Source organism: Paramisgurnus dabryanus, chromosome 12 (genome assembly GCF_030506205.2).
Source record: "Paramisgurnus dabryanus chromosome 12, PD_genome_1.1, whole genome shotgun sequence".
NCBI classification, from domain to species: Eukaryota; Metazoa; Chordata; class Actinopteri; order Cypriniformes; family Cobitidae; genus Paramisgurnus; species Paramisgurnus dabryanus.
The window spans coordinates 36504021-36531034 of record NC_133348.1 but is presented as its reverse complement, the minus strand read 5'-3'; the positions used below and the strand labels follow the sequence as shown (position 1 = coordinate 36531034).

At 39.5% G+C, this 27014-nt stretch overlaps 2 protein-coding genes across 3 annotated transcripts in view; both read right to left on the bottom strand.

The window, feature by feature from the left end:
• Positions 1-27014, bottom strand: part of LOC135745423 (uncharacterized protein C14orf132) — a 97848-nt gene that overhangs the window by 22028 nt on the left and 48806 nt on the right. For both annotated transcript variants that reach the window (XR_010531235.1, XM_065263722.1), the window contains exon 2: positions 3995-4192. Coding sequence is in view for 1 of the 2 variants with exons in the window: in XM_065263722.1 (XP_065119794.1) it covers positions 3995-4192 (198 nt within the window). In the remaining variant the exon portion in view is untranslated. The remainder of the gene's footprint in view (positions 1-3994; positions 4193-27014) is intronic.
• Positions 6547-10336, bottom strand: LOC141279917 (uncharacterized; the record flags this gene model as incomplete). The annotated part of the gene is made up of 1 exon (XM_073811479.1): positions 6547-10336. A coding segment is annotated over one exon (2718 nt), but the record flags the coding sequence as incomplete, so codon positions are not given.

Below are 27014 nucleotides of genomic sequence, written 5' to 3'. Positions count from 1 at the left end.
GAGTTCGGCAACAGCCGCTCCGAGACCACCTGTTTAGAGCGGTCTCGGAGCGGCCGTTTAGTGCGCACCCGAGTGCGGCTGTTGTGTTCACACTGACCCAAACTCACCGTACTCGGAGCGAAACGTCATTTGGGCCGACCTAAACAGTGCATATGTGAAAACACCCTAAATTGCCGTATACAACACAGTAAGCGTGCATCAGAATCTAAACTGCGGCTGATAAATCCTTATCAATAACTTTGTATATTTCTTTTGTGCTTGTGAGGTTGCTCTTAGATACATGTAATGTTACATACCACAGTTATATAATAAAAAAAGCTTTGTTGAGTGTTGGACCTTTCAAACGCAACTCACCTAAATTACCGTATACAACACAGTAAGCGGGCATCATTATCTAAATTGTGGCTGATAAATCCTTCTTTATCAATAACACTGTATATTTCTACCGTTAAATTACAGTCGTGTTGTTAAGTGGTGTATCTTTATTAATCGTTTAATGTTTTTAGTACATTAAAACAGTCAAACATACGTGTTTAGACACGGATGTTACAACAGACATATAAAGCAATCTCTTCTAACAAAGCAATAGTGAAACGCAGTAACTTAAATAAATTTATTGTGTAGTGCTGTGTCATTTTTGTCAGATCCAATATTAGTGGTGTTTTTAATCACAGTCTCTCTGCAAATCCAGCATCGACTTCTTTACAAATGAATCCGTGTACACAAAGTAAACACTCCCCACTCGAGCTGGAACTTCTTCAAAAGCAAACTTTATACACGCATTCCTAATGTTGAGACTCCGTTATCCAGCGTCTGTGTTCTTCCGATAGACCGTTCTTCCACAACCGAAAATGCATTTCCATGGTTACTTCAGATCACCGCGTCAAAATAAAAGTCTCTCAGAAAAAATGTATTTAAAAGTCATTTTGGTTACATTTGGCAATCTTTAAATACATGTTTACTTATTGTTGACAAAGGTGTGTCACGCGAAGCTGTGGGCGGGGCTACAAAAGTTGTCCTTGTATTTGGCTATGGGGAGGTGCTTCAATTCTACTTTGACGTCATACTTTTCCGAATTCCACACTGGCTTGTTTTACTGGCTTGGTGCCAAAAACTGTTAAATTTCAGTAGCACGAACGTTTTCAGTTCTGAAACTGGCAGAATGTTCATTTAAGTATGATGACCTCTTATATAACAAATTATCAAAATTGAGTATTTGATTCACCGCTCCTTTAATATGTTTCTCTGAAGTTTATATGAATGAACACGAGGATTAATGCACTGCACGAGAGTGAGAGAACAACGCATATTCACTATCATACACAATAAGCATAAATATGTTGTTTAATGTTTCTCTGTAGTTTCAAATGAATACGAGGAGTTACAAGATAGAGAGTGAGAGACTGACAGAAACGCGAATGTGTTCAATATGTACACAATAAACTTAAACATGTCATTTGATCTGTTTCTCTAAAGTTTAAGCATTAAATGTGTTGTTTTATTACAGATCATTTAAATGTGCTCGTGTGGTTTGGTCAAAAAGTAAACTTCTGAGTGTTTGTGGAAGTGTAACATGCTGAAAATCATTGTGCCTGTTTAAAACACTGGCAGCATGAGACCTAAAAGTCTTTATTTTTATTCCACAATGTTCCCCATCTGCTGATAAACATGTATTTAGTATGCATAAAACTGAAGATTGACTTTTTAAACTTGTTCAAATATATAATGCTGAACATAACTTACTAACTTCTTTCGTGAGAAAATCTCCCTCGATCCTCTGTCTTGATTACAGCGCTTGAGACTCCGCCCACCTGAGCAGCTCATTTGGATTTAAAGGGATACACACAAAAACAGTGCATTTTTGCTCAGCCCCATAAAGTGCCTATTTTAACATGCCACAATAAATTACCTATAGGGTATTTTGAGCCAAAACTTCGCATATGTACTCTGGGGACATCAAATATTTATTTAATATCTTAAAAACGTCTTGTGGAATGTCCCCTTTAAAAATTAGAGTAAGTAATTAGAAAAAAATACTGCTGCAGCAATTTACTTTTTATGATCAAAAAGCTTTTCGGACCCAACTGTAAATGACATTTGACATATATAAATATTAAGATATTTGGCAGCCCTATTAAGGGTGACCTGCTTAATGTGCTGTCATAGATTGGAATGTAAATGAAGTCAGGGCTCTAAGAAAATCGCTTTGTTACTTTCATCCTGCTTTATTTTTGACCCTGCTATTGCTTACTGTTTTCTCAGTTTACCATAGTTAGAGAAATAAGCACCCTCAGACCAGATGAGCAGATTTGAATCATTTTGACAATCAGTCTGTTGTTCACTGACTTGTTTAATTTAACAGTAAAATTTGAATACAAAACAGAACATGTAGCAGTGCAAGATTCAGGTAAACACACTGTTGTCCATTTGCGCTATATCACTAAATATCAGACCTCTCGACATCAACGTACAGCATTTTACTAGAAAAACCACAAATACATTGTATGCTGAACAGGATGCTTATTAATTTGTCATTTTATTTTGCAGTGTACTTCTAAATGAAGGTTTATACATATTTTTTTAATAAATTGTGGTTTGAGCTGGTCAAAAAAAAAAAACAACAACAGTAATTCTAGGAGGACAAAGAATATATTAACACAGTTAGTATAGTCCTTCCTGTTGAACATGAAAAAGTTAGTGATTACCTGACTAGTTCTAGCACCTTTTTGTACCTTTTCATAAAGACTCTTATGGATTGTTGAAGATGTGGTCGAAACAACTTTTGACTGATATATGTCCTCTAGGTGAACAGTCTCTTCACAGTAATTCAAATTAAAGCTCTAGAATTGATTGATTGATTTTTGATCGTTCCTTGCTAAACTGTCCCCAACAAATCGCAAATCAACCTGAACCAGCATGCCATTTATTTTGGTCAATTTGGTCCTCAGCAGGAATTGTTTGACCATTTTGCCTTTATGCTTTTGATTTGTAGTTTAAAGCTTTGAAGAGCTATATATATATATATATATAGCATTAGTAGGGTCTACATATAAATAGTGTATGAAATAAATGTAATGTTTGGAGAGTTGTTTTGTACCAGCAGGCAGTAAATATAGATATGTGCAGATGTGTGATTGTGAGATAAGGAGCTGCAGCCAGAGAGGACGAAACAGTCACCATAGCAACCACCACATTTCAGCTGAGCTCATTAAAAGCAAAGCTTTGACCTCTACTAAACGTAAGCTACACTTGCCATCCTCAAGTATGTGAACAGAATGATTTATTAGTTTAATTACATACTGTTAGGGATATTTTAATTAAAAGCTTGATAGGGTGTATTTCTTAAATGTTTAACTGAACATGTCATAAACTGAAATTGGTGTTTTGTGAGTTGAGATAAGAGATTGTCTATAACCGAAGCATCCTGGGGCACAAAAATATCCATAAAACTCCCTTTATAAACTGTACTGTTAGTGCTATTATATGACCTTAAAAATGGTTCAAATCTGTTGCTGGCCATCAGCAGGTTGCTCCACAAGTTTAAACACTTTATATATAAAGCTTTCAGTTCATGTTCTGGACATAACAGTGTATATAAATCTCTCCCTGCTTTCATATCATTTCATAAATAGTTGGAATGTGTATTTCATACATTCAATTTTCTAATCAAAGCTTTTAAAAGTAGATGGATAACATTACGAAAATAGCATTTGCCCTCTAAACATATACAGCGTATTATTATTACTTACTAAAAGCAAACACATTTACAAATTATTTGGCAGTAGTCTGGCAGTATTAGTCAATCAGCAAAATTAAATCACTTCACACTGTTTATTATTAAACAATCTAGTTAAAACATTCATTGTGAAAACTATAAAAATAATTTCTGGTTGTTCTAAATACAATTCAGCATTAAAAAAACACACAACTAACACTGTGTAAAGTGTGAGTCCAATTCTAAAGGTCAGAAAGTGAAGGCATATACCACACCCACCACAACAATATTCCCGATGGTGGCGGTGATGGCGATCCACAGCCAGATGGCATCTCGGGACATAGGCTGTTCCTCTTCCTGGTTGTGAGCAGCCAAAACAGCAGTGTGGACACTGGCTGAAGAGTTGAACAGAGAGTGGTCTGTGCTGTAGTCATCGTGAGGCGATGAGTCCATGAAAGCTCCTGTCATCACAGGAATCTGAGGATGAGAAAGAAACGGTCAGTCCAAAGTTAAAATAGAAAAAGAAAAGAAATAGTGCTCTCAGTATTCTCTCAAAATTTACTTGCCCTCGTGCCCAGATTTATGACTTGCTTTCTTCAGCTGAACATTTTTTATAAAAAAAAATATGTTGCCATGTTATGCGCTTATACAGCATTTAACATTCCAGAAAGCACACAAATCTATAATTAAAGTAATCCAAGAAAATTAAAATTTACAAACACATATTTCAGCTAAAAAATACATAGACTAAATATTTTATAAATAATTCTGTAAATTCTATAAATATAGAAAAAAGCTCAACAATGGCACAAATGAAACAACCTAAGGTAATGATTATGATGTCATGCCACCCCCATGTCTCTACAATGTTCTAAAGCAGAGATATAGGTCTTGCTAAACGGTTGCGAGAGTATTCTTAGTAGTTGGTAAGGAGTGTTGGCACCCACCAATGATTATACCCCAAGGCACAAGTGTAACAAACCCACCAAAGTCTTTCAACGTTTTGATGAAAAGATACAGGTATTGGTAAACAGTTGCTAGGGTACTCTGGTTGCAAGGGAGTGAAACGGCATCCATCAATTAATATACTCCAAGCCATGAGTGAAACAAGCCAACCTCTGCGTCTCTACGATGTTCTGACACAGAGATATATGCCTTGGTTGCTACGGTTGCAAGGGTACTCTGGTTGCTAGGGAGTGAATTGGCTCCCATCCATGATTATAATCAAAGCCACAAATTAAACAAACACACCCCATGTCTCTCCGATGTTCTGATGCATAGATATAGGAGTCACTTAACGATTGCTAGAGTACTCTGTTTGGTTGCTAGTGAGTGAATTAGCATCCACCAATAATTATACTCCAAGCCACGTATTGGTCTATTCAAAAACTTTTGATAACTTTTTTCTAGTGTTCTCTAGATGATACATACCAACACTCTTGGATGAGTTAAAAAAAGTTTTTATTATAATTCAAAATGAGGGACAGGAAGTAGGGACAATGACATATTTTGTACCTTTATACTCTGCATGAACCAACGAATCAACAGAGTGAAGTCCTATGCCATTATGACAAATTAATCAAATGCATTACAAGCATCTTTATAATTTTTTATATCTCTTGACCACTAAAGGGAGCTGACCCATATTTTTGCACATGCTCTCAGAACATGTCACTGATGAACCATACCAAGTTCGTAGTGATACGCGATTGTTTCTGTAAATAACTAAAATTAATGACAAAATTAAACATGTCAGATGCCAAAAATTGCAGACCAAAAACCATTTAGTAGTGTTTTACTCAGCATGTGTCAAGGAAGACCACTTTCATGATTTTAGACTTATATTTTTTGTAGATATAAGCAAAAAAAGCCATTTTTATATCTCGAGACCACTTGGTGGTGCTGTGACGAAATTGTGATGACTGTGATGTCATGTCAATATGCGCAAGTTTGGCAAAGATACAGACTCAGATCCATTTTTTTGCACTCTATGTAAAATTTGTTGCCGCGGTATAAACAATGAATTGGTGTATCAAAATGCTATAGGAAAAAAATGATATCGGAGGAAAAGCATTTTTTTATAATTCAAACTGGCAGAAACATTTTCATAGCAAAAAATTCCGTCATGTGGTGCAATCAAATCGTCATGAGCCAAGGATTCAGAAGCAAAAGAATTTACTTTCTATGACATATGCATCAGGGGCTGGATTTACAAAAAATTCTTAAGAAGAAAATTCTTCTTAACTTCCATTTTTATCTTGAATTCAAAATTTAAAAAAAGTTTAGAATATTTTGTATTCTCAAAAAAGCTTCTTAAGAAAGTTCTTATTTTTTCCTTAAGTATGTTCTTGAGAAGAAAAAAAAGGAGTTATCCAGCAATTCAATTCAATTCAATTCAATTCAATTCAATTTTTTCAATTCAATTTTATTTATATAGCGCTTTTCACAAAAGTCAATTGTTTCAAAGCAGCTTTACATAAATAGAAGCAGTGAAAAGCACAGAAAACGACAGATAGCACAACAGAATACATGATAGCATGAGCAGTTAAATTTGCTGCGGCTATGACTCAATATTATAATTGCACGTATTACTAAAGCAACGTATAGAAGAGGAAGCTAGGTAAAGCCCAAAAAAGGCTGCCTCCCCGGGGTGAAAAACCCCCTAGGAGAAAAAAAAACCCCGGGCTTTTATCCGAGGAAAAATAAGTCCTAGGAGGGAAAAACCCTTGGGAGAACGGAAATGGAGATTTAGCGGAGATTAAGCGGTTCTGCCGGTGATCGTTGGTCAGGTATCAGCTGGGCATAACCTCGGGTCGAGGACGAGACAGGGAGAGAAAAACAAAATCGTATTAGCGTAGCAGCCGTTCATATGTATTGAAGTGTCACACAGTGATGTGGTTTAACTCAGCTTAGTTCCAGACAGACTAAATATTGCGGCATAATTATGTTATCCACAGTTGAGGATTTAGCAAATTGGGGGCCCAATGTGAGGGTATATATGGTAAATAAGGGTCACCTTCCGATCTTTAAGAGAAAATGAAACCTGACGACCCGTTTGACTAAGGCCTAAAGCCCCACTGTCGTCGTTAATGCAGGTTCAGTGGCAAACGGGTCTATATTGTATACCATTTACAGGACCAGGAGAAGACGCCAAAAACATTGCAACCCGACCATACGTGTTAACCCGTTTGACTAAGGCCGGAAGCCCCACTGTCGTCGTTAATGCAGGTTCAGTGGCAAACGGGTCTGTATGGCATACTATTCATAAGACTTACGATAGCGCCAAAATCGCAACCCGACCATACGTGCCAACCCGTTTGACTAAGGCTGGAGGCCCCACTGTCGTCGTTAATGCAGGTTCAGTGGCAAACGGGTCTGTATGGCATACTATTCACAAGACACACGAAAGCGCGAAAAACGCAACCCGACCATACATACCAACCCGTTTGACTAAGGCTGGAGGCCCCACTGTCGTCGTTAATGCAGGTTCAGTGGCAAACGGGTCTGTATGGCATACTATTCATAAGACTTACGATAGCGCCAAAATTGCAACCCGACCATACGTGCCAACCCGTTTGACTAAGGCTGGAGGCCCCACTGTCGTCGTTAATGCAGGTTCAGTGGCAAACGGGTCTGTATGGCATACTATTCACAAGACACACGAAAGCACCAAAATCGCAACCCGACCATACGTGCCAAACCGTTTGACTAAGGCCGAAAGCCCCACTGTCGTCGTTAATGCAGGTTCAGTGGCAAACGGTGGCAAACTATTTAATGCAATTCATTTTAAGTGTTCATGTAGAAAAGGGTTTTATTTATTTATTTGGTTGGTCTGTGTTATGACCGTGAGTGCTTTGTTCCGTGAAAATAACTATTGCGAGTTAAGAACCTTTACTAGACAAATTATGCGAATGCTTTGTTGAAGAGAAAAGTTTTAAGTCTAGATTTAAAATGATCGACTGTGTCTGATTCTCGGACATCGGTTGGTAAATCATTCCAGAGCTTAGGGGCTAAGTAGGAAAAGGATCTTCCACTTTTAGACACTTTTGATAGTCTAGGGATAATCAATAGGCCAGAATTTTGCGACCGTAGTGTGCGTGATGGATTGTATTCTGATAGTAATTCTCTAAGATATGAGGGTGCTAAGCCATTTAAAGCTTTGTAGGTGATTAATGATATTTTAAATTGGATGCGATATTTAACTGGTAGCCAGTGTAAAGATGCCAGAATTGGGCTTATGTGGTCATACTTCTTAGATCGAGTAAGTACCCTTGCAGAAGCGTTTTGAACTAGCTGAAGCTTGTTGACCTGATTTGAATGGCATCCCCCGAGTAGCGAGTTACAATAGTCTATTCTAGAGGTCATAAAAGCATGAATAAGCTTCTCTGCGTCAGATGTAGACAGTATATGGCGTATTTTTGAGATATTTCTAAGATGGAAGAATGCTGTGCGGCAGACGTTGGCGATATGACTATCAAAGGATAAGTTGCTGTCGAACATCACACCTAAGTTCCTAACCGTGGAAGATGGCACCACAGTACAGCCATCTATGTGCAATTTGTAATCTGACATATTATGTTTGTAGCGATTTGGTTCAATAATAAGTACCTCTGTCTTATTGGAGTTGAGCTTAAGAAAGTTATGTGCCATCCAGTCACTAACATCGCTAATGCAGTCTTTTAGCTTAGAAAACGTGTGTGTTTCGCTGGGATGCGAGGAGATGTAAAGCTGGGTATCATCCGCATAGCAGTGAAAACTTATGTTGTGTTTCCTGATAATGTCTCCTAGGGGTAACATGTATAACGAGAACAGGATAGGACCTAAAACTGATCCCTGCGGTACACCGTATTTAACCAGGGAGTGATATGACTCTTCCTCATTTACATAAACAAAGTGATAGCGATTGGTTAGATATGACCTAAACCAGGCTAGCGCCTGACCACTGATACCAACATAGTTTTCTAGTCTATTGAGTAGGATTCTGTGGTCTATTGTGTCAAATGCTGCACTAAGGTCTAGTAATATAAGAATTGAGATTTCACCACGATCGGATGTTAATAGGAGGTCATTTGTAACTCTAAGCAACGCTGTCTCTGTGCTATGGTGGGGCCTGAATCCTGATTGGAACTTTTCATATGTACTATTATTTGTCAAGAATGTGCGTAACTGGCTTGCCACTACCTTTTCTAATATTTTCGAAAGAAAAGGGAGATTTGAGATTGGTCTAAAGTTATTAAGTTCTCCTTGGCCAAGCTGTGGTTTTTTAATCAGCGGTTTAATAACTGCTAGTTTGAAAGCTGTTGGAACGTATCCTATTTCTAGCGATGAGTTAAAGATATTTAGAACCGGGGTTGACACTACAGGGAATACTTCTTTAAGTAGTTTTGTGGGAACGGGGTCTAATATACAGGACGATGATTTGGATGATGTGACTAGTTTAGAGAGCTCATCTATTGTAGTAGGTTTAAATGAATCAAGATGTTCGTATGGTAGTCTAGTGTTAAGTGAACTAATGGGTAGAGTGGTGGCTGCCTGGGTAGCTACGATGTTTTCCCTAATAGCCGAAATTTTGTTAGAAAAGAAGTTCATGAAGTCGTTACTATTGTGTTGAAGTTTACTTTTGGTTTCTGTTTGTTCTTTGTTTCTAGTCAGTTTCGCAACTGTGCTAAAGAGGAAACGAGGGTTATTATGATTCTCATTTATAAGCTTGCTAAGATATGTAGATCTGGCGGTTTTAATAGCCTGTCTGTAGTGTTTAACACTCTGTTTCCATGCTGCGCGCCATACTTCTAACTTTGTGCTTCTATAATTTCTTTCCATTTTTCTAGCTGCCTTTTTAAGGGCTGCTGTGTGATGGTCATACCATGGAGCTGGTGGTTTTTCTTTGAATCTCTTTTTTCGAATGGGAGCAACGGCATCCAATGTGTTAGAACAGACATTGTTTAGGTTTTCTATTTCAATATCTAGATCGTCACAGTTATCTGCTACATGTTTCATTTGGGACAGGTCTGGAAGAGTGCTAATAAAGCTATCTTTAGTGGTGGAAATTATTGTTCTGGCTAGTCGGTAGCATGTTGTAGATTGAGTGATCCTATCTAGAAGTACAGTGTATGACACAAGGTAATGGTCAGAAACTGCATCACTCTGAGGTGATATTTCGACGTCATTAATATTGAGTCCGAGTGACAGAATTAAGTCTAATGTGTGATTACGAGTATGCGTTGGCCCTGTCACGTTTTGTCTAATATTGAGAGAATTTAGAACATCTATAAACGCACGTCCTAATGCGTCTTTTGGATTGTCCACATGGACATTAAAATCACCAACAATAAGAGCTTTATCTACAGTGACTACAAGCTCAGATAGGAAATCTGCTATTTCATTAAGGAAATCTGCATGGTGGCCCGGTGGTCTATAGATTGTCGCTAAAGCAAAAGAAAGCTGTTTGTGGTTACGATCAGTTATTTCCATATTTAACAACATTACTTCAAATGATTTAAATTTTAGCTCAGATTTTTGGTTTACTTTAAACATTGTGTTGTATATTGTAGCTACACCACCCTCTCTCCCCTTTAATCGAGGTTCGTGTTTATAATAATAGTCTTGTGGGGTGGATTCATTTAAAGGAGCGGTGAATCAAAAACTCAATTTTAACTTGATAATTTGTTATATAAGAGGTCATCATACTTAAATGAACATCCTGCAAGTTTCAGAACTGAAAACGTCCGTGCTACTTAAATATAACCGTTTTTGGCACCAAGCCAGTAAAACAAGCCAGTGTGGAATTCGGAAATCTATGACGTCAAAGTAGAATTGAAGCACCGCCCCATAGCCAAATACAAGGACCACTTTTGAAGTCCCGCCCACAGCTTCGCGTGACACACGTGTGTCTCAACAAGTAAATATGTCTTTAAAGATTGACAAATGTAACCAAAATGACTTTTAAATACATTTTTTTCTGAGAGACTTTTATTTTGACACGGTGATCTGTTATGATAGACTGGAAACGCATTTTCGGTTGTGGAAGAACCGCGTGGGAACAACACAGAAGCTAAATACTTTAATTCGGAGGCTTGGAACATAACATTAAATGCCTGGAAAAAGTTTGCTTTTTAAGAAGTTCCAGCTCGTGTGGGGAGTGTTTGTTAACTTTGTGTACACGGATTTATTTGGAAAGAAGTCGATGCTGGATTTGCAGAGAGACTGTGATTAAAAGCACCACTTATATTGGATCTGACAACAATGACACAGCATTATACACAGTAAGACATTTTACTTTATATAAGTTACTGTGTTTCACTATTGCTTTGTTAGAAGAGATCGCTTGATATGTCTGTTGTAACATCCGTGTCTAAACACGTATGTTTGACTGTTTTAATGTACTAAAAACATTAAACGATTAATAAAGATACACCACTTAACAACACGACTGTAATTTAACGGTAGAAATATACAGTGTTATTTATAAAGAAGGATTTATCAGCCGCAGTTTAGATTCTGATGCCCGTTTACTGTGTTGTATACGGTAATTTAGGCGAGTTACGTTTGAAAGGTCAAACACTCCACAAAGCTTATTTTTTATCATATAACTGTGGTATTTAACATTACGTGAATGTAAAAGCAACCTCACAAGCACAATCGAATTATACAAAGTTATTGATAAGGATTTATTAGCCGCAGTTTAGATTCTGATGCGCGCTTACTGTGTTGTATACGGTAATTTAGTCACGTCGAGTTTTGTTTCTACTTTAATATACGTATTGTCATTTATGTGTATCATATTTAGCACCCAGAATCTTTTGTGGCTCAAACATATTTGTGTTCGGCTGCTATTTTTATCACATTAATGTTTTTAAAACATTTCCCAACATGTAATGACGGGGAATGAAGCCGTCCAATCATAGCAGTGGGTGTTTACGTCCAGGTCTTCAATGCGGCCCGCCCCTTCAAACGAACCATTTCTCCAGACAGCCACTAATCTATGTTACAAAATAGCCTATTACTTATTGTTTTTGATGTTTTTGAATGTAAAAACCACGCGGACATCAGAAGTAGACATCAGGCAACAGTATAAAACAATAAAATCGACAAATTCACCGCCCCTTTAAACTAATGTAGTCGTCTGCTTTAAGCCAGGTTTCTGTTAAACAGAGTACATCTAAGTTTTGGTCTGTAATTATTTCATTGACAATAGGTTCTTTATTGGTAAGCGATCTAATGTTAAGAAGGCCGAATTTTAAGATTCGAGACTCATCTGTTAATGTATTGTTTTCTAATTTTATTTGAATCAGATTTGTACCAGATGTAACAAGCGGTGCCCTGTATTTATTTGTTCGGGGAACAGATACAGTTGAAATGTGCTGATATTTCGGTAAGATTGACTCGAAGTGCTGGGATATAAGTGGTCTTGACATATCACGGCAGCTAACAGATGGACGGTTAAGCCGATCCGTCTGTTTCCTGACCTTTAAACTCCCCAATAAAACAATTGTGTTTCTTTCCAATTCCTTGGTTTCTCTTCTTTGCCGTCTTCCATGTGTCAATGTTGTAAAATGAGGGCGTGGGGGAGGTGGAGACTTAAATTTATATGGGCGTGTTATTCTAATGACGATCGTTTTCAGCCGCGGCATTTATGAAGGGCAAATATTAGGTGTGTTCGAGATCATCCGGCGCTGCGCAGACCGATCGGCGAGGTTTGCCGCTTGCAGTCGAGGGAGAAACTGAAGACGGAGCTGTGAAGCCGGACACCTGCTGCTTGCCGTAGTGACGTGTGCGCCGTGTTTCCTTGTTATTAATCGCGAATGAAGTGAATTAGATGCTGAATTTGATAAAAACAAACCTTTTAATAAAAAGTTGCAACCAGAAACATTTTATATCGAATATTTTAATTGCTGCTTATACTGTATACCCGAAAATAACGGGAAACAAGCCTATATTATTAAAATACCAATAGAGTTTGTTATTTTCCTTTTTATTTTATTACACGACAGAATATAACATATTTAAGCATATTAAAGTGTTTTTTCCTGTTTTAAAACATGAATTTATAATGTTTATTAGTGGAACTAAAGGTTGGATTAAACTTGAAACGCACGTGATCGTTGTCATCAGTGAGGCGACCAATCACGTCAAGCTGTTACGTCATTACAACTCCGGGCAGCCGCTCTGGAGAAGCTGCACCGGCTGAGCTAGCCGGCTACTCTCGAAACGCTCTCGCGGTACTTAAAAACCATATGACACAGTCACGTGCATGCAGCGCCAGCTGAAGTCGGACAAACTTACTAACCGGAATGCACTGCTTCAAGTCAGCCGCCGATCAGTCTGCGCAGCGCCGCATGAAGTCGAACACACCTAAAGCTTACACCTGAATTTCAGAGGTACGCACAGCTTCATAAATCAGGCAGTGAGAGGAGTGTAAGCATAATCTTACGTCAACATATACGCCCGTTTCTATGCAAGAATGATAAATGAGGGCCAATGTCCACTTTGCATTTTTTGCAATTCTGTAACACACTTATTGCGAAACACTACACACATTACACACTGCAGTGTACAGTAAAATGTGTGTTTTATAGGGGTGTAACGATATTACGAACCGAACGATCGCGATACACCACCCACGATACGAATCGCGAACCTCCTGTGTCGTGTCGCGGTACTCTCACGCCTCCTGCTGCCCATTGTTGAGGTTAATGTCACTTATCTCTGACTAACTAATCTATTTATTTAAAAAAATATTTGCGTATATTTGATTAAATTGTATTAGTAACGACTAATAAGAGCTTTTTAAATGCTGTTCTAAATAGTATATTCCAAAGTTACTGTTTTCCAAGTGCATGTCATGTCATGTCACGTGACTTGGGAGTGAGCGCAGGTCACAGGATGGCTGCTCCACCTGAGATTGCAGATCCCCGGACACATTTAAGTCTCTTGTGTGGGAACATTTTGGGTTTCCAGTGGAGTACAGGAATGGAATTTGTGTCGTAGACAAATCACACACAATCTGTCGTAACTGTGTGCGTGTGCTTGCGTTCACGTGTGTGTGTGCTTGCGTGTCAGATCGGGTTAACCGAAGTGAAATAGAAGAGCGCGAGATCATTCTCCAGAACAAAAGTAAAAATGTAACGAGACGTCGTCTGTCTGAGGTAAAAACACGGGGTTTACACGTTTGTTGCTATTTTAATCGCAACAGAGATTTGATTTGTTTATTTTTGCCTGTTCAGCACAAGTTCGCGTGTTTAATCACCTCCGCTGTCACTGTGAGAAAAAAACATTAATTCCTCTGTTTCATGATGTTAAACATGTAAAGTGATGCATGGTCGTGTCTGTTATCTGTTCTCTTCTTCACAAATAATTAAACACATTTTAACTTGAATGCCTTTTTTGTAAGTCCATGATTAAAAATGAACTTGTAAACAGCAACACTTTTTATAATTAAAGCATGAAATGACGAATAATAAGTGATGGCAGAATTTTTAAAAGTGAAAGTCTAACGCGACCTCGCGTGTGTGTGTGTGTGTGCGCGCGTGCGTGCATGTGTGTGATGATTACCTTGATTAGTTCATTACTGATAATAAAACCACATTATACTCAGATTTACAGATTCATAGTACATTTATTTCATGCATTAGTTGACTTCAACAGTAACATTTTTAGCATTTTAGCTAAGGAATGATATTCATCACCTGATAAACAGCTAATTACAGTCCTGCATTACTAAAGTTAAAGTTTAATTGATTTTAAGTTTGTTTGCCAAAGTTAACAAAGAAAACGTCAAGTTATTTTTGTTGTTGTTATTAAGTTAAGTTAATCTATTGTTCCTTAGCATTGCTGGTAAAATGACAGGAACCCTACATCCACAGCAAACCGAACCGAATCTGACCGAACTGTGGCTCCAAAACCGTAAACCGATCCGAACCGTGCAATTGGTGTATCATTACACCCCTAGTGTTTTAGTGAGAAGTTGTTAAGAGTTTTGCAAAAAGAGGGCATGATTTGACAAATGTATTTAGGCCACTATGAATTTGGTTCAGAGTTTGAGGTTGAGTGTTCTCAGAAAAACTGTAAACACTACTTAAAAATTGAAATCACAACACCCAGGAGATCTGGTTACAGAAAAATATATGTTTATTGTTTATAACAACACACTTGACAAAAACTATTAAACAATCTCTATTACTGTAATCAAAAGTTTAGTTCAGTGAAAATAGTGAATACTTTACTGTAAGTACTGCAAGTAATAGTACGTTTTTAATATATGCATATGCAGCCCTTATATTTTGTAAAAGTTCAGCTATCAAACTCCAAACGTTTGCCAATTGCATCGTCTCTTGTGTGTGCTGCTCCTCCTCATGCTCTTCCTCTGTCTCTCGACTGTGTGTAATCCATAACTGGTAAAAAAAATACAATTAGTTAAAAGTGTAAACATTGTTGAGTTGTTGTGTTTTCTCAATGATAACTGTGTTGTAGTTGTAACTTTTGCCTGCCTATGTTAAGCATTTTGCAAAACAAGTGCATTGCAGTGTGAAATGTGTTTTTAGTAAAACGTTTGTGTTTAGAGCAGGGGTGTCAAACTCATTTTAGGCTGTGGGCCGGATGGTATATAACGCCATGAAGTGCGGGCCGGATAATTTTTTTAAACCTTAGTGTGCTGATAATTGTGTTAAAATTAACTTAACAAACCAATTAATTCGTTTGTTTAGCAAGAAAACCAGAGAAACACACAGCTCTGTGAAAACTACATTTCATAAGGTCACACTCATACTGTATATTATACACACAAATTTACATCTGAACAAAACCCACTGGCCTTATAGGTTGAAAAGCTTTAATTTAACTTCTTTTGCCTCAATGCCAAAATTATTTATAAACCATTCACTTTTCTTTTGAATATATTTGTAATGAGAACAGTCATTTAAAAAATGCTAGATGGGGCAGTGGCCCAAACCAAAAATGGCACTATGGGGGGTGGTACTATTATTATGGTTTTAATAAAGTATTATAAATATTATGTATTATATTACTAGCATCAACTTAGACAAGTGATTATAATGTGAAAAATAATAAGAAATATAGCTGCAAGCAGCGATGGCGGGCCCTCGCACGTTTGTTTACCGCTACACGGTGCCTCCGAGAAAACGATGCACGGTGGGCATGTGCATCAAGTGGGTATATATCAGTGTACTATTTCATGTTGCTACTGACCCATTTAGGTACAGTAGGTAAAAGAAACCCCATATTTTAGACAAATGGGGGCGCTAGTCAGTCACTAAATAGACACGCCTTTATCTGACGTTTTTGTCAACACTTAACAGCCGACAAATCAGATGTGTGTGCCAAATTTAAACTTAATCTACGCTGCCAAGAGCCTGAAATATGCCTGAAATAAAAGTAAGTTTGACGCGTTGCCATGGGAACAGCTTTCGATGTGTCAAAAATTCCTTTGCAATTTAACGTCTTCAATGTCTCAGCATCATGTTGACCACTTCTGGTGTCAATCGCATGAAAATCCTAGAAGGAGTATTTAAAAGAGCATCACATGGAACTGTAAGGCTTAAATATGCCTTTAAAATGAAAGTAAAGTTTGACAGGTTGCCATGGGAACAGCGTTCGAGATATCAAAAATCCCTTCACAATTTATCATCTACAATGTCTCGGCATCATGTTGACCACTTCTGGTGTTAATCATATTATTTCCCTAGAAGGAGTATTTAAAAGAACATCGCATGCAACTGTCAGGATTAAATAAGCCTTTAAAATGAAAGTAAAATTTGACGCGTTGCCATAGGAACAACGTTCGAGATATCAAAAATCCCTTCGCAATTTATCATCTACAATGTCTCTGCATCATGTTGACCACTTTTGGTGTCAATCGCATGAATATCCTAGAAGGAGTATTTAAAAGAACATCGGATGGAACTGTCAAAAAAATCCACCTTTGTGACTGACAAACTTCCTGGCGCCTCGTGGTGGCGCTATACCCGAGACTCACAATAGGCACATCGATGCGATCGGAATCTTCAGGCGAACAAACACCCCGCTTGGCATCGCAATAAGAAATTTTTTGCCTTAGATATTAGACACTTCCTGTTTCTCTGATTTCGCCATAAATTTGTCGCCTCGCCATGGCAGAACCGTTCGAGATATCAAAAATCCCTTCGCAATTTAGCAAGTCCAATGTCTCGACATCATGTTCACCACGTTTGGTTTCAATCCCATGAATCCACTAGGAGGAGTATTTAAAAGTTCAACGCATTCATTTTTTAAACAATCCAAAATAGCCGACTTCCTGTTGGGCGGAGCTTAAATCTTAGAGTGCGAAAGTTGTTCGGGTCGATGAGATCTATATGTGTACCAACTCCCGTACATGTGCGTACATTTTTGCCCGATCTGTGCATCAATGTTATTTTTTTGCATTACAGGGGGCGCTACAGAGCTCCCTTGCCACGCCCATATTCCAGCCTTTGCATGAGCCTAGTGGCACGTGACTTTGACATCTGTGCCAAATTTCCGTTGTTTTTGAGCATGTTAAGGCACCCAAAGTGCACGCCAAGAGCTTAAATATGCCTGAAAATGAAAGTAAAGTTTGACGTGTTGCCATGGGAACAGCGTTCGAGATATCAAAAATCCCTTCGCAATTTATCATCTACAATGTCTCAGCATCGTGTTGACCGCTTTTGGTGTCAATCACATGAAAATCCTAGGAGGAGTATTTAAAAGTTCACCATATGCAACTGTCAAGAAATCCACCTTTTGTGACTGCCACACTTCCTGGTGCCTGTTGGTGGCACTATACCCGAGACTCAAAATAGGCACATCGATGCGATCGGAATCCTTGGCCGAACATACACACTGCGTTTCATCCCAATAAGAAATTTTTTGCTTTAGATATTAGACACTTCCTGTTTCATTGAATTCGCCATAAATTTGTCGCCTCGTCATGGCAACACCGTTTGAGATATCAAAAATCCCTTCGCAATTTAGCAAGTCCAATGTCTCAGCATCATGTTCACCACGTTTGGTGTCAATCGTATGAATTCCCTAGGAGAAGTATTTAAAAGTTCATGACTGACACACTTCCTGGCGCCTGGTGGTGGCGCTATACCCGGGAGTCACAATAGGCACATCGATGCGATCGGAATCTTCAGACGAACAAACACCCCGCATGGCATCACAATAAGACATTTTTTACCTTAGATATTAAACACTTCCTGTTTCTCTGATTTCGCCACAACTTTGTCGCCTCGCCATGGCAGAACCGTTCGAGATATCAAAAATCCCTTCGCAATTTAGCAAGTACAATGTCTCGACATCATGATCACCACATCTGGTGTCATTCGCACAAATCCCCTAGGAGGAGTATTTAAAAGTTCAACGCATGCATTTTTTAAACAGTCCAAAATAGCCGACTTCCTGTTGGGCGGAGCTTAAATGTTAGAGGGCGAAAGTTGTTCGGGTCGATGAGATCTATAAGTGTACCAATTCTCGTACATGTGCGTACATTTTTGCCCGATCTGTGCATCAATGTTTTTTTTTGCATTACAGGGGGCGCTACAGAGCCCCCGTGCCACGCCCGTGTTCCAGCCTTTGGATTTCTGCGATGACGGACGACTCTGACGTCTGTGCCAAATTTCAAGAGTTTTCGAGTATGCTAAGGCCCCCAAAAAGTCCAAAAGTGTTAAAAAAAAAAAAAAAAAAAAATATAGCTGCAAGCAGCGATGGCGGGCCCTCGCACGTTTGTTTACCGCTACCCGGTGCCTCCGAGAAAACGATGCACGGTGGGCATGTGCATCAAGTGGGTATATATCAGTGTACTATTTCATGTTGCTACTGACCCATTTAGGTACAGTAGGTTAAAGAAACCCCATATTTTAGACAAACGGGGGCGCTAGTCAGTCACTAAATAGACACGCCTTTATCTGACGTTTTTGTCAACACTTAACAGCCGACAAATCAGATGTGTGTGCCAAATTTAAACTTAATCTACGCTGCCAAGAGCCTGAAATATGCCTGAAATAAAAGTAAGTTTGACGCGTTGCCATGGGAACAGCGTTCGATGTGTCAAAAATTCCTTTGCAATTTAACATCTTCAATGTCTCAGCATCATGTTGACCACTTCTGGTGTCAATCGCATGAATCCCATACAAGGAGTATTCAAAAGTTCACAGCATGTAACTGTCAGCCTTAAATATGCTGGAAAATGAAAGCAAAGTTTGACGCGTTGCCATGGGAACAACGTTTGAGATATCAAAAATCCCTTCGCAATTTATGATCTACAATGTCTCAGCATCATGTTGACAACTTCTGGAGTCAATTGCATGAAAATCCTAGAAGGAGTATTTAAAAGAGCATCGCATGGAACTGTAAGGCTTAAATATGCCTTTAAAATGAAAGTAAAGTTTGACAGGTTGCCATGGGAACAGCGTTCGAGATATCAAAAATCCCTTCGCAATTTATCATCTACAATGTCTCTGCATCATGTTGACCACTTCTTGTGTCAATCGCATGAAAATCCTAGAAGGAGTATTTAAAAGAACATTGCATGGAACTGTCAAAAAAATCCAGCTTTGTGACTGACACACTTCCTGGCGCCTGGTGGTGGCGTTATACCCGGGAGTCACAATAGGCACATCGATGCGATCGGAATCTTCAGACGAACAAACACCCCGCATGGCATCACAATAAGATATTTTTTGCCTTAGATATTAGACACTTCCTGTTTCTCTGATTTTGCCATAAATTTGTCAGCTCGCCTTGGCAGAACCGTTCGAGATATCAAAAATCCATTCGCAATTTAGCAAGTCCAATGTCTCGACATCATGTTCACCACGTTTGGTGTCAATCGCATGCATCCTCTAGGAGGAGTATTTAAAAGTTCAATGCATGCATTTTTTAAACAATCCAAAATAGCCGACTTCCTGTTGGGCGGAGCTTAAATGTTAGAGGGCGAAAGTTGTTCGGGTCGATGAGATCTATATGCGTACCAACTCTCGTACATGTGCATACATTTTTGCCCGATCTGTGACCCAATTTTTGTTTTTGCATTACAGGGGGCGCTACAGAGCTCCCTTACCACGCCCGAATTACAGCCTTTGCCGGGTCCTAATGGCCGACGACTCTGACATCTCTGCCAATTTTCAAGAGTTTTTGAGTATGTTAAGGCCCCCAAATTGCCCTGAAACGTAAAAAAAAATAAAAAAAAATGAAAGTAAAGTTTGACGCATTGCCATGGGAACAGCGTTCAACATATCAAAAATCCCTTCGCAATTTATCATCTACAATGTCTCGGCATCATGTTGACCACTTTTGGTGTCAATTGCATGAAAATCCTAGAAGGAGTATTTAAAAGAACATCGCATGGAACTGTCAAAAAAATCCAGCTTTGTGACTGACACACTTCCTGGCGCCTGGTGGTGGCGCTATACCCGAGAGTCACAATAGGCACATCAATGCGATCGGAATCTTCAGACGAACAAACACCCTGCATGGCATCACAATAAGATATTTTTTGCCTTAGATATTAGACACTTCCTGTTTCTCTGAATTCGCCATAAATTTGTTGCCTCGCCATGGCAGAACCGTTCGAGATATCAAAAATCCCTTCGCAATTTAGCAAGTACAATGTCTCAGCATCATGTTTACCACGTTTGGTGTCAATCGCATGCATCCTCTAGGAGGAGTATTTAAAAGTTCAATGCATGCATTTTTTAAACAATCCAAAATAGCCGACTTCCTGTTGGGCGGAGCTTAAATGTTAGAGGGTGAAAGTTGTTAGTGTCGATGAGATCTATATGCGTACCAACTCTCGTACATGTGCGTAAATTTTTGCCCGATATGTGCCCCAATGTTTGTTTTTGCATTACAGGGGGCGCTACAGAGCTCCCTTACCACGCCCGAATTCCAGCCTTTGCCGGGTCCTAATGGCCGACGACTCTGACATCTCTGCCAATTTTCAAGAGTTTTTGAGTATGTTAAGGACCCCAAATTGCCCCAAAACGTAAAAAATAAATAAATAAAATATAGCTGCAAGCAGCAATGGCGGGCCCTCGCACGTTTTTTTACCGCTACACGGTGCGTCCGAGAAAACGATGCACGGTGGGCACGTGCATCAAGTGGGTAAATATCAGTGGGCTATTTAATGTTGTTACTGAGCCATTTGGGGACTGTAGGTAAAAGAAACCCCACATTTTAGACAAACGGGGGCGCTAGTGAGCCACTTAAGAGACACACCTATGTCTGACCTGTTTGTGCACACTTAACAGCCGACAACTCTGATGTGTGTGCCGACTTTTAGGTTAATCTAAGCACGCCAAGAGTCCTAAATATGCCTGAAATAAATGTAAAGTTTGGGGCGTTGCCATGGGAACAGCGTTCGAGATATCAAAAATCCCTTCGCAATTTATCATCTACAATGTCTCGGCATCATGTTGACCACTTCTGGTGTCAATCTCATGAATATTCTAGAAGGAGTATTTAAAAGAACATCAGCGTCAACTTAAAGGCTTAAATAAGCCTTTAAAATGAAAGTAAAATCTGACGCGTTGCCATGGGAACAGCGTTTGAGATATCAAAAATCCCTTCGCAATTTATCATCTACAATGTCTCAGCATTATGTTGACCACTTCTGGAGTCAATCACATTATTTCCTCAGGAGGAGTATTTAAACATTTACCGCATGCAGCTGTAAGGTTTAAATATGCCTTAAAAATGAAAGTAAAGTTTGACAGGTTGTCATGGGAACAGCGTTCGAGATATCAAAAATCCCTTCGCAATATATCATCTACAATATCTCAGCATCCTGTTGACCACTTTTGGTGTCAACCGCATGAATATCCTAGAAGGAGTATTTAAAAGAACATCGGATGGAACTGTCAAAAAAATCCACCTTTGTGACTGACAAACTTCCTGGCGCCTCGTGGTGGCGCTATACCCGAGACTCACAATAGGCACATCGATGCGATCGGAATCTTCAGGCGAACAAACACCCCGCTTGGCATCGCAATAAGAAATTTTTTGCCTTAGATATTAGACACTTCCTGTTTCTCTGATTTCGCCATAAATTTTTCGCCTCGCCATGGCAGAACCGTTTGAGATATCAAAAATCCCTTCGCAATTTAGCAAGTCCAATGTCTCGACATCATGTTCACCACGTTTGGTGTCAATCCCATGAATCCACTAGGAGGAGTATTTAAAAGTTCAACGCATTCATTTTTTAAACAATCCAAAATAGCCGACTTCCTGTTGGGCGGAGCTTAAATCTTAGAGTGCGAAAGTTGTTCGGGTCGATGAGATCTATATGCGTACCAACTCCCGTACATGTGCGTACATTTTTGCCCGATCTGTGCATCAATGTTATTTTTTTGCATTACAGGGGGCGCTACAGAGCTCCCTTGCCACGCCCATATTCCAGCCTTTGCATGAGCCTAGTGGCACGTGACTTTGACATCTGTGCCAAATTTCCTTTGTTTTCGAGCATGTTAAGGCACCCAAAGTGCACGCCAAGAGCTTAAATATGCCTGAAAATGAAAGTAAAGTTTGACGTGTTGCCATGGGAACAGCGTTCGAGATATCAAAAATCCCTTCGCAATTTATCATCTACAATGTCTCAGCATCGTGTTGACTGCTTTTGGTGTCAATCGCATGAAAATCCTAGGAGGAGTATTTAAAAGTTCACCATATGCAACTGTCAAGAAATCCACCTTTTGTGACTGCCACACTTCCTGGTGCCTGTTGGTGGCGCTATACCCGAGACTCAAAATAGGCACATCGATGTGATCGGAATCCTTGGCCGAACATACACACTGCGTTTCATCCCAATAAGACATTTTTTGCTTTAGATATTAGACACTTCCTGTTTCATTGAATTTGCCATAAATTTGTCGCCTCGTCATGGCAACACCGTTTGAGATATCAAAAATCCCTTCGCAATTTAGCAAGTCCAATGTCTCAGCATCATGTTCACCACGTTTGGTGTCAATCGTATGAATTCCCTAGGAGAAGTATTTAAAAGTTCATGACTGACACACTTCCTGGCGCCTGGTGGTGGCGCTATACCCGGGAGTCACAATAGGCACATCGATGCGATCGGAATCTTCAGACGAACAAACACCCCGCATGGCATCACAATAAGACATTTTTTACCTTAGATATTAAACACTTCCTGTTTCTCTGATTTTGCCACAACTTTGTCGCCTCGCCATGGCAGAACCGTTCGAGATATCAAAAATCCCTTCGCAATTTAGCAAGTACAATGTCTCGACATCATGATCACCACATTTGGTGTCATTCGCATGAATCCCCTAGGAGGAGTATTTAAAAGTTCAACACATGCATTTTTTAAACAGTCCAAAATAGCCGACTTCCTGTTGGGCGGAGCTTAAATGTTAGAGGGCGAAAGTTGTTCGAGTCGATGAGATCTATAAGCGTACCAATTCTCGTACATGTGCGTACATTTTTGCCCGATCTGTGCATCAATGTTTTTTTTTTGCATTACAGGGGGCGCTACAGAGCCCCCGTGCCACGCCCGTGTTCCAGCCTTTGGATTTCTGCGATGACGGACGACTCTGACGTCTGTGCCAAATTTCAAGAGTTTTCGAGTATGTTAAGGCCCCCAAAAAGTCCAAAAGTGTTAAAAAAAATAAAAATAAAAAAAAAAAAAAAAAAAAAAAAAAAAAATATAGCTGCAAGCAGCAATGGCGGGCCCTCGCACGTTTTTTTACCGCTACACGATTCGTCCGAGAAAACGATGCACGGTGGGAAAGGGCATCTAGTGGGTAAATATCAGTGGACTATTTAATGTTGTTACTGAGCTATTTGGGGACTGTAGCTAAAAGAAACCCCACATTTTAGACAAGCGGGGGCACTAGTGAGCCACTTAAGAGACACGCCTTTATCTGACCTTTCAGTGCACACTTAACAGCCGACAAATCTGATGTGTGTGCCAAATTTGAAGTCAATCTAAGCACACCAAGAGCCTTTAATATGCCTGAAATAAAAGAAAACTTTGACGCGTTGCCATGGGAACAGCGTTTGAGATATCAAAAATCCCTTCGCAATTTATCATCTACTATGCCTCAGCATCATGTTGACCACTTTGGTGTCAATCGCATGAATATATTAGAAGGAGTATTTAAAGGAACATCGGCGTCAACTGAAAGGCTTAATATGCCTTTAAAATGAAAGTAAACTTTGACACGTTGCCATGGGAACAGCGTTTGAGATATCAAAAATCCCTTCACAATTTATCATCTACTATGCCTCAGCATCATGTTGACCACTTTTGGTGTCAATCGCATGAATATATTAGAAGGAGTATTTAAAGGAACATCGGCGTCAACTGAAAGGCTTAAATGTGCCTTTAAAATGAAAGTAAACTTTGACGCGTTGCCATGGGAACAGCGTTTGAGATATCAAAAATCCCTTCACAATTTATCATCTACTATGCCTCAGCATCATGTTGACCACTTTTGGTGTCAATCGCATGAATATATTAGAAGGAGTATTTAAAGGAACATCGGCGTCAACTGAAAGGCTTAATATGCCTTTAAAATGAAAGTAAACTTTGACACGTTGCCATGGGAACAGCGTTTGAGATATCAAAAATCCCTTCACAATTTATCATCTACTATGCCTCAGCATCATGTTGACCACTTTTGGTGTCAATCGCATGAATATATTAGAAGGAGTATTTAAAGGAACATCGGCGTCAACTGAAAGGCTTAAATGTGCCTTTAAAATGAAAGAAAACTTTGACGCGTTGCCATGGGAACAGCGTTTGAGATATCAAAAATCCCTTCGCAATTTATCATCTACTATGCCTCAGCATCATGTTGACCACTTTGGTGTCAATCGCATGAATATATTAGAAGGAGTATTTAAAGGAACATCGGCGTCAACTGAAAGGCTTAAATGTGCCTTTAAAATGAAAGTAAACTTTGACGCGTTGCCATGGGAACAGCGTTTGAGATATCAAAAATCCCTTCGCAATTTATCATCTACAATGTCTCTGCATCATGGTGACCACTTTTGGTGTCAATTGCATGATCATTCTAGAAGGAGTATTTAAAGGAACATCGGCGTCAACTGAAAAGCTTAAATATGCCTTTAAAATGAAAGTAAACTTTGACGCGTTGCCATGGGAACAGCGTTTGAGATATCAAAAATCCCTTCGCAATTTATCATCTACAATGTCTCGGCATCATGTTGACCACTTTTGGTGTCAATCGCATGAATATCCTAGAAGGAGTATTTAAAGGAACATCGGCGTCAACTGAAAGGCTTAAAAATGCCTTTAAAATGAAAGTAAAGTTTGACGCGTTGCCATGGGAACAGCGTTTGAGATATCAAAAATCCCTTCGCAATTTATCATCTACAATCTCTCGGCTTCATGTTCACCACTTTTGGTGTCAATTGCATGATTTTTCTAGAAGGAGTATTTAAAAGAACATAACATGGAACTGTCAAAAAAAATCCAACTTTGTGACTGACACACTTCCTGGCGCCTGGTGGTGGCGCTATATCCGGGAGTCACAATAGGCACATCGATGCGATCGGAATCTTCAGACGAACAAACACCCCGCTTGGCATCACAATAAGATATTTTTTGCCTTAGAAATTAGACACTTCCTGTTTCTCTAAATTCGCCATAAATTCGTCGCCTCGCCATGGCAAAACCGTTCTAGATATCAAAAATCCCTTCGCAATTTAGCAAGTACAATGTCTCGACATCATGATCACCACGTTTGGTGTCAATCCCATGAATCCACTAGGAGGAGTATTTAAAAGTTCAACGAATGCATTTTTTAAACAATCCAAAATAGCCGACTTCCTGTTGGGCGGAGCTTAAATGTTAGAGGTCAAAAATCCCTTCGCAATTTATCATCTACAATGTCTCGGCATCATGTTGACCACTTTTGGTGTCAATCGCATGAATATCCTAGAAGGAGTATTTAAAGGAACATCGGCGTCAACTGAAAGGCTTAAAAATGCCTTTAAAATGAAAGTAAAGTTTGACGCGTTGCCATGGGAACAGCGTTTGAGATATCAAAAATCCCTTCGCAATTTATCATCTACAATCTCTCGGCTTCATGTTCACCACTTTTGGTGTCAATTGCATGATTTTTCTAGAAGGAGTATTTAAAAGAACATAACATGGAACTGTCAAAAAAAATCCAACTTTGTGACTGACACACTTCCTGGCGCCTGGTGGTGGCGCTATATCCGGGAGTCACAATAGGCACATCGATGCGATCGGAATCTTCAGACGAACAAACACCCCGCTTGGCATCACAATAAGATATTTTTTGCCTTAGAAATTAGACACTTCCTGTTTCTCTAAATTCGCCATAAATTCGTCGCCTCGCCATGGCAAAACCGTTCTAGATATCAAAAATCCCTTCGCAATTTAGCAAGTACAATGTCTCGACATCATGATCACCACGTTTGGTGTCAATCCCATGAATCCACTAGGAGGAGTATTTAAAAGTTCAACGAATGCATTTTTTAAACAATCCAAAATAGCCGACTTCCTGTTGGGCGGAGCTTAAATGTTAGAGGGCGAAAGTTGTTCGGGTCGATGAGATCTATATGCGTACCAACTCTCGTACATGTGCGTACATTTTTGCCCGATCTGTGCATCAATGTTTTTTTTTGCATTACAGGGGGCGCTATAGAGCCCCCGTGCCACGCCCGTGTTCCAGCCTTTGGATTTCTGCGATGACGGACGACTCTGACGTCTGTGCCAATTTTCAAGAGTTTTCGAGTATGTTAAGGCACCCAAAAAGTCCAAAAGTGTTAAAAAAAAAAAAAAAAAAAAAAAAAAAAAATAATAAAAATAATAATCCGAGCAAAAACAATAGGGCTTCGCACCTACGGTGCAGGCCATTCTGGCCTGCTCCTCGGTGCTCGGGCCCTAATAATAAATTCTAACAAAACCAATAGGGCTTCGCACCTTTCGGTGCAGGCCATTCTGGCCTGCTCCTCGGTGCTCGGGCCCTAAATATAGCTGCAAGCAGCGATGGCGGGCCCTCGCACGTTTGTTTTCCGCTACCCGGTGCCTCCGAGAAAACGATGCACGGTGGGCATGTGCATCAAGTGGGTATATATCAGTGTACTATTTCATGTTACTACTGACCCATTAAGGTACAGTAGGTTAAAGAAACCCCATATTTTAGACAAACGGGGGCGCTAGTGAGCCACTAAAGAGACACGCCTTTGTCTGACCTATTTGTCCACTCTGAACAGCCGACAACTCTGATGTTTGTGCCGACTTTTAGGTTAATCTAAGCACGCCAAGAGTCCT